This window comes from Toxoplasma gondii, chromosome X, assembly GCF_000006565.2.
Source record: "Toxoplasma gondii ME49 chromosome X, whole genome shotgun sequence".
NCBI classification, from domain to species: Eukaryota; Apicomplexa; class Conoidasida; order Eucoccidiorida; family Sarcocystidae; genus Toxoplasma; species Toxoplasma gondii.
The window spans coordinates 5,431,512-5,439,735 of NC_031478.1; the positions used below are offsets into that span (position 1 = coordinate 5,431,512).

Genomic DNA, 8,224 nt, shown 5'->3' on the forward strand with positions numbered 1-8,224 from the left:
GTAAAGAAACAGCGCGAGTGGGCCTGTGCCGTTGCGCATAGACAAGCACTCTGTGTTTGCGCGGCCTGTCTCACCTCGTCGTTTGTTTCTTTTGCTACGCGACGATGTGTCACACTCGTCAATTTCCCGCCTTTCTCCGCTTTTCTGTGTCACCGAAGTAATCGGCAGTATCAAGGTTGGACTGCTGCTGCATGCCCACCACCGAGAGCTAGACACGCTCTTCCCGTAGCACTAGTTCTCTGCGTTTCTGATTGTTGTGTCCCTCTGCTTTTGATTGAGCTACAATCACGATGCTCCTGTGTGTTCCCGCAGGCAAGGAGGCTGACTTCTCTGCGTATTTTTTCGTACTTTAACATCTTTTTGCGACTTTTTACACACGAGGAACTGCCGCCATCGCGGACTGTCTTGACGAAAGATTGAGTAACGTGTCAACGCGCGCACAGGAAATGAAAGCAAAGATGTCACACGAAGCACTGACTGAGACCGCACGCAAAAGGAGAAAAGAGGACACCATGGCGAATGGGAAAGAAGGTTCCAACAGCGGAAACAGTCCCAGCAGCATACCAGCTGAGGCCATTGCAGATAAGGGGATCGTCAGACAAGCAATCAAGGTGAGAGAGACAGGTGAACGACAGTCGCCGAAGAAAAGAATGCACCGGCTCTTGCATGAAGAAGCTAGCAACCATGCCTGACAGGCAAACGCCTCAATCGAAACACCATGGCTCTTTCGCGGAGGAAAACAGCTTTAGTTCTCGAATTGGTAGTGTGCGTACTGTGCGCATCCCAATGAGGCAGACATATGCTTTGTTTTTCCCCACACAAGCCTCTGCGTATTTAAGCACAGCCGCGTTCATGTCCACCGTTTCCCGAATTTACATCTGTTCTGCTGGCCTGGGGTATTCGAATGTTTTCAGGACATGTGGGTGGACACACAGCAGAGCTGACTCTGAGGGCGAGGTTTTGTCGTGTGTACGTCTTTGCTGTGCCGACCCACGCATCCGCAAAGAAGTGTGTTTCCCGTGCTTGCAGTCGTACAACAACCAGGATTGGTTGCATAGTCGCTCTGCCCGTGAAGTACGGATTCTCTGCGAGTACCTCGAGGTCGAAGATCGGCTTCGCATGCAGAAAGTCCTCGGCACATTTCTGCTGTTCGGCTCTGCACGATCCAGGAGTCCTGAGCAGTGGCAAAAACTCATGTCGGAGGCGCAGGAACGTTTGAAAGACCCATCTACCGCTGCACAGGCGGAAGAAGACGTTCAGCGGTTGAAGAAGATTGAGTGGATGTGCCCTTACTGGCAAAAGATCAAAAACCTTTCAGGCATGCTGATGCAGTGGATTCAAACTGAGGAGGCGAGACAGGTACGCGAATTGATATGCATGGGCGGCAACATCGTAGGTTCTCGTCGTGTTGCTACTGCTCTAACGAGATGTTGAAGTGCATCTAGACGCTAGGGAGCTTCATGTACTTGTGTGGAGTAACAAGGTGCGCCACTCGGCATGCTAATGTGGAAACGAAGGATCACGACAGAACCCCAGACTGTGGATGAAGATATGTGTGAAGTTTCCCTGGCAACAGAAACCTTCTTAGCCTGCTTTCGAGCTGTGCCCCTTCGTGAAGAAGAACTCGCGGAGGGACCTGTTTCGCCTAGACCCTTGATGGGTCGATTGCGGGACGCCCGTCTGTGGTGTATGTGCCGTCGATGCACCTCTTCCCCCTCCCCCGCCCGTGTTGGATCTTTCTCTCTTGCAGGCCGTAGCGCGTCTTCTCCGTGAAATCCCAGCTCCTGTAGGAGGAAGCGGACACCAATACAGCGCAGGGGATGTTGCAGCGGTGACTGACCTGTCTGAGCCTTGCCCTGTGGCTATCTGCACGGGTGGCGGCCCAGGCATGATGGAAGCCGGAAACAGTGGGGCAGCGTCTGTGGCAGGCGGGCGCAGCATGGGCATGGGCATTTCTCTTCCCTTCGAGGCCGGCTTGAACCCATTCGTGGATGAAGGCCTGGCCTTTGAATTCCATTACTTCTTCACGCGCAAATTCTGGATGGTCTACTCCGCGCTGGGCGTCATCGTCGCTCCAGGGGGTGTAGGTACACTTGACGAGCTCATGGAGGTCTTGACGCTCAAACAGAGCGGCAAAATGAAGCGAGACATACCCATCGTTCTCTTTGGGAAACAGTTCTGGAAAGTAAGCAATCGGGATGGAAATTCGAGTCGCCAGGAATGCAGTACCAACCAGATAACTGAAGCGAGACTCCGTGTTACTGCACACCATACGGTGGGATTCATAGGTTTATATGAACTATCCTTTTTGGGGAAAGTGTATATACTACGAGTTGGACTGCAGGTTTAAATCTTGATGTCTTCACATCCAAACAGTTCTCGACTCGGACAAGATGAGTCTTTGAACCAACGAGACTCGCAGAATGCGGCATAGGCGATGCACAAGTACGACCCAAATGAGCGTGAAACAAGAAGCTTTAGTCTTTTTTTGGGGAGGGTGCGTTTTGCGAATGGTGCCAGCCACCACATACGCGTATCATGGATTGTGTGGGGGACGGGGGGAAACTCGAGGGTTCTTTTCGATGCACCGTGTCGACTTCCGTAGTGAAACAGAAATGTGTCTTTTGAATTGGCCGAACAGCGAGCTAGGTTCGCGGGGCAGTGTGTGCACAGTTGGGTACGGCAAGAACACGCCTCGCCAACGATCCGGAGAACGAAGGTTCATTTTCGCCCTTGACACCTGCAAGCGGTTCCAGAGAGCTGGAAAGTGTTATCAGTGTGCTCTTGGAGTGGCCTGAGTCTTTCTGGGCTTTGCAGGACATCATCTGCTTCGATAAGTTGGTGGAGTACGGCGTCGTGAGTGAGAAGGACCGCGACCAGCTGTTTTACACGGACGACGAAAACGAGGCGTTTGAGTATCTGAAACAGTTTTTGCTCAACGACAAGCTCGTCCTCGGAGACCAATACGTCCACAAATCTCTCAGGCATGCGGCCCCAGGTAGCCGTGGATCGACGTCGCAGAGTGCGTCACCCGCAGGCGTCATTCAAGGCAGAGGCGCCGACTACACAGAATCCATTTAGACGAGCACGTGAAGAAAACTCAATTTGATACTTTTGACCATGCCGATAGTACAGTGGGGACACTGTCCAGTTCTCCAGATCCGCTTGCAGATGTAAAGAGTAAAACCAGAAGACATCGTTCTCCAGACCACTGGCGAGGCATGTGCTCTTGTCAACTTTTTCCCGTTTGAGTCACGGGCGGAGCCTCGAAATTCTTCGCGGATGAATGCCTAGCAGCTGTTCGAATAAACACGAAACGATTTTGATGTAAATATGTGCACATTGGTATATCCGGATTCACGTTTATGTGTGCGGGCTCCTCATGCCTACGGTGTTTATCCATTTCGTGACACGTAGAGAGGTGCCAAAACAAGTGTGTGCAAACCCGTGCTGGTGACGGGCACATGCGTTCGCCGTTCCCACACGACCTGTCTGGAGCTTCACCTTTTGTCCATGAGATTGTAAATACGGAAGGGTAAGTATATAAAGCCGCGTGTGCTGTGCCCAAAAGTTCCATGTACGAATGAACTATTTTTGAGCACTAGCGCGTTGTACCCTTGTATGTAACAAGCGTGCGCGTGAGCCATGTCTACACAAGAATTGTGGCTGCGGAACTGTTAAAAACCGAGTGGATTGTAGAGTCGAATTTAAGAAATTTACAGTGCCGGGGTATTTCCGTGCAAGTTTTCCCTTCAAAGAGGAGCGAAGGGACAAGGCTTGCTACGCCGCATAGATGCATTCTGCGCTTCTTGCCCGCGTTGACCCGACTGCGTCAGATATTCAGACAACAGGCAGATATGTACACCGGAGCGTATCTCCATGCGCATATGCAGGGCTTCCACACACGCCTCCTCGGTCGTGTTCCTGCAGGCACGTGCACTGATAGATACCGACACGGCCGTGGGTGGAAAATTTTCCTGCCTTCGGAAATTCACGACTGCACACCTGTCGAGGTGCTAGATCGGAAAATGAAGATGGCCGTCGAGGCCTTTCCGTGAAGATATTTCCGGTCCACGCCTGCGGAACAATACCACCTATTGAACAAAAGCTTTCTCGCATCGTTTTGGCCAAGCATTACTGTCTTCGTACGCGTTCAACAGGCTACCCACACAGAGGATGAGAAACCAGTGCAAGGCGGCTCAAGTGCATTCGCGTTCGAACGCCGAGCACAATCGGATCCACACACACATGCCAGTATCGGTGCGAACGCACGCACCTAAATATCAAACCTCATCGGAGAGCGTCGCTAGCGGCCCTGTCAAAAAAGAAGACACATAGATAGCCAGAATTCGACTGGCCGCCTCCTTTCTGGTCACAAAGCTGGAGGTGAACACATTTCGATCCCTCTTTCTAGATGAGCATCATTTCAATGATGTTCTTGAGCTCTGCAATCTGCGGGTTCAGCGCGGAACCTTCTTTGTTGGTGATGGAGCACGAAATGACAGGGCGAGAAACTCCACAAGCGCGCCCAAGAGCAACCTTGCTCCTGACGAAAACATACGGGACGTTCTGCAAAAACACACACGGAGTGCACCCACTTCTTTTGGTGTTACGTAGAGAGAAATCGGAAGTGTAACACCAGGGAACACGAGCACTACCGCATCAGTTGCGTCCAAGTTTCCCGCTCTTCATACAAAGTGCATCGACCCGGATTTCTGTCTTCACAGAGCTAAACATGTTGAAATGTGGAGACGCGGGACGCAGAGAGCTCTTTGTGATACCATTACACAAATCTGTCTACGGATACGCGTGGCTCTACGGATACCGCGCGGCTAGTCCACGTCTGAATTTACTGGCATGTGGGCTCGTTACCTGCAGAAGCCCGACGTCCGCTGCACACTCAAGCATTCAGTTGTCTAAGTATAAATTTCTTACACTTTAAGTAAGTTCTTCGCGGAGCAATAAAAGCACCTTACGGAGACGCCTAGGACACATTTTGCGTACCTTGTCTTCACAGAGCAGCGGAAGGTGCAGCAGAATTTCCAGGGGCTCTGCGTCCGCCGCCAGAATGACGATCTCAGCAGTTCCTCTGTTCAGAGTCTTTGTTGCTGAAAAGAAACACGAACACGCGTTGAAAAAAACAAGCTAAAAGGATAGACCATTCCGGTGGTCAGATCCTCCACATCAAAGTCGGGGACGAGGAAGCACGTAGATAGCATATGTGTGCAAACACATGAAGTCTCGAAACGAAAGCGAAACCTTTTCTAGCCGCAGAGAGGCTGGTAACCCCAGCCAACCTTCTAGAAGTGCGTGCGACCGAACAGACATACACGGGGTGCAAGCGTGCCTGCGGTCTGGAGAGTCTTTCGACGACAAGATATTTAAGGCTGCCAGCGTAGAGACGGACCGAGTGAAGACCCCCAGAGTGTCTCTGCGTGGTCCATGCCAGGCCAGCGACGCCCCACGGGAACGTCAGATCGTCCTCTGTCAATTTCTACTAGAATGAACAAACGGAAAAAGAGTGGGAATAGGACACTTTCGCCTACCACCTCCAGATGTCTCGTGACGAGTTTGTGACGCGAGTCACAGCCACACAGCTTCGTTGCAGACATGACGCATTTGAGATGATGCAACGGGGTGAACAAAGAACGAGACACACACAATACTGAAGGACACCGCAAGAGGGTCACGAGAAGACGGCACGACGGACGCTGTGGGTACGACATTCTCTGCATCTCCGACCGTCTGCGCGAGCTCGGTCGAGAAGAGAGGCAAAACAACCGGGCACTTCATCTCGGAAAGCAGGCCCGAAAACACTCCCTTTACTGTTCAAAAATGCACCCGTTAACATGCCTCCTTTTGAGCACCGGGGGACATCCACAGAGAAACTGCAAGTCGATGAAACGTAACACGAAACCCTCACGTGGACGCTCCCCGTCTTCTTCCCCAACACCTTTGAAGCAGCAGCGAAGCGCGTCCTCACCTTCATTGGCTCCTTTTCTCAGCTGCTTGTAGCTGCAGGCCTGCTGCACGATATCCAAAATTTGGTTTGTCACCTCAAGCGAAGCGAGCGGGTACGCTTTCGAGCTCACGTCTCCGTCGTTCTCGCCCGACATCTTGAAAAGCGCGATACAGATTTGCGAATGTTTCTCCCTGAAAAAATCGAATCTGCCTGAACAACCCAGTGACTTGGAAATCCACCTGCACGCAAGCAAGAACCAAATCCCAACAGAGAGGGTCAGCGGAGAACCCGTTGACAATCGACACATGCGAAGAAACGCCAGAGCTCCCTCGCCGCCAGAGCAGTCGGCAGTGGGTAGGAACGTCGCGAAGAAAGCAACTGTTGGAAACCCTGCTCTCAGGACACCGTGTTACTGGGTTCTGGAAACAAACAACGGTTGTCCCCGCAGCAAAAAAAAAGACTAGGCCGCGTCCTGCGGAAACTCACTGGTCCGTAACGAGCTGTGGGGATGTACGTACAGGACGCCGGACGGCCGCGAAGAAAAAGCGATGCTACAAAGCGGAGTCTTTGCTGTTAGCAGCGGCTCAAAGCGCAAGTCACGGTAGTCGGCGCTATCATCGCAGCTGAAAATTTTCTTTTGACACAGAAAGACGGTTTGACGGAGCGCGCAGCGCGTCAAAACCTCTCGACGCGAAAGAGAGCTGCCATTAAATCCGTCACTGCATGCGCGGGGATCGGCAGCGCGGAATAAAAGACAATGAAAAATACTGTACGGAGGCTAATTAGAACCCATGCAGATTTGCCTTTTTCGTGGAAGCGTCTTTGGCAGTGACTCCTCTCTTCAACAAAAACCACTCACAGCGTGTCATTCAAGAAGAGCCGAAACCATCTACGCCCCAGTTGCATACAAATTCCTCCTATACATATGTATGCATACAGAGAGAAGAGAAAAAGAGCGAGAGGAAGATACGTAGATATGGATTTATCTGTAAGTCTTGGTTCTAAGCTGCGTGTCAAACAATGCTTGCTTGGTAGAAGAGGGCCGCAGATCGCGCTTCACGTGTGGTGAGTTCATTGGCAAGCCGTTGACGCATGAACGAGGTCGAAACGGAAAAAACTGGACCGTGATAAGCGGCTGTTCCAAATGCCGATCCGTATGGGAACTCCAAGTGGGACGATTATTTTGATTATCACAGCCAAGCGTAGCGAAGTCGGCGTACGTGCCAACTCTATGTGCCGAAGTGGCCTCCATAGGTTTTTGGAGGGTAGGCAGCCGCCAGCCAGAAGGTACGAGGACACGAGGACCCATACGGCTGCCCAGCTGAAGGCCTCAACTTGTAAATATATAAGTAGAAAGAAGAGAGTTTGTATCCAATCATGTGTACATATATATATATGTTATGAACAGTTTCTACAAGGCGCACACGGCCATGTCTCAGTCCTCTCCTGTTCTCGAGAGTCGCGGTAGTTGAACGATGTAACCGCCGCAGCTACGGTGCCTACTCGTATTTCGTACTGTTAGGCTTCGATTGGATCCACTTTGGAAGTGAGAAACGTGACGTTGCAGACCTGGGTTACAATTCAGTCTCTGTTGCTCATAAAGGCTTGGGAGTAAATGCTGCCGTACACCACTGGTCAAACAACATTTCTCATACAGAGTTAAAATGAACCTTCAACCAGCGAAGCCGCGCCTTTCTCATGTGGCATTTTTGAATCAGGGCTCAGGCACCCTCGAAAGGCATCCGAACATGTTGAGGAGATTCTACAACTGATAACATGATCGACAGAGTTTCTTTGGTACGACACAGGATGGTTGTTCATTTCGTCAGCGAAGCATCTGATGATCGCGTAACTCCTGCAGCTCATGCAGCGACGGTGTGTAGCTCAATGGTAGAGCGGCCGTAGAGATGAAAGTAATGTCTCTCGAAAACGGGTGGTTGCCTCAACAACGACATCATTTCTTTTTTGCCTTTGCCTTTGAACCGCTCTTTTTCTTTGTGGTCTGAAGAGGAAAGTGGAGAGGACAGACCACCAGAAGCAAATAGACACGTAAGTCGAAACTATGTGGAAGAAATTTCGAACAAAAATTGCTGTTTTCCATTTGTGTGAAGAGGTGGAATATTTTTATAGGACGGGCAATGCTTTTGGAAGATGTTCTACTGTTGTGACATTCGGCGTTAGGGAAGAAGGAACTGGCACACCATGACGTAGAATACCTTCTTCATTTTCTGCTCTTCTTCTAGCCTCTTCATTTCAATGAGT

At 50.9% G+C, this 8,224-nt stretch overlaps 2 protein-coding genes across 2 annotated transcripts; one reads left to right on the plus strand and one right to left on the minus strand.

The window, feature by feature from the left end:
• The first annotated feature begins 93 nt into the window (after positions 1-93).
• On the plus strand, positions 94-4,044 carry TGME49_236570 (lysine decarboxylase family protein). The gene is made up of 4 exons (XM_002368979.2): positions 94-611; positions 1,030-1,359; positions 1,751-2,185; positions 2,818-4,044. The coding sequence occupies exons 1-4, from the start codon at positions 447-449 to the stop codon at positions 3,079-3,081; spliced, it is 1,194 nt and encodes a 397-aa protein (XP_002369020.1). The 5' UTR covers positions 94-446; the 3' UTR covers positions 3,082-4,044.
• A 38-nt stretch (positions 4,045-4,082) lies between these two features.
• Positions 4,083-6,614, minus strand: TGME49_236580 (Prp31-15.5k-U4 Snrna Complex family protein). The gene is made up of 3 exons (XM_018780464.1): positions 5,984-6,614; positions 5,005-5,108; positions 4,083-4,569 (listed from the first exon to the last, which is right to left on the minus strand). The coding sequence occupies exons 1-3, from the start codon at positions 6,267-6,269 to the stop codon at positions 4,411-4,413; spliced, it is 549 nt and encodes a 182-aa protein (XP_018635791.1). The 5' UTR covers positions 6,270-6,614; the 3' UTR covers positions 4,083-4,410.
• Positions 6,615-8,224: the final 1,610 nt, after the last annotated feature.

Excerpts from the sequence above, each read along its gene's own strand:
- TGME49_236570 (XM_002368979.2), top strand. The coding sequence starts at position 447 with ATGAAAGCAAAGATGTCACACGAAGCACTGACTGAGACCGCACGCAAA. Across the intron at positions 612-1,029 it reads TCGTCAGACAAGCAATCAAG|TCGTACAACAACCAGGATTG; the intron begins GTGAGAGAGACA and ends CCGTGCTTGCAG. Across the intron at positions 1,360-1,750 it reads AAACTGAGGAGGCGAGACAG|GCCGTAGCGCGTCTTCTCCG; the intron begins GTACGCGAATTG and ends TCTCTCTTGCAG.
- TGME49_236580 (XM_018780464.1), bottom strand. The coding sequence starts at position 6,269 with ATGTGTCGATTGTCAACGGGTTCTCCGCTGACCCTCTCTGTTGGGATT. Across the intron at positions 5,109-5,983 it reads GAGAAAAGGAGCCAATGAAG|CAACAAAGACTCTGAACAGA; the intron begins GTGAGGACGCGC and ends GTTTCTTTTCAG. Across the intron at positions 4,570-5,004 it reads CGCTGCTCTGTGAAGACAAG|AACGTCCCGTATGTTTTCGT; the intron begins GTACGCAAAATG and ends GTGTTTTTGCAG.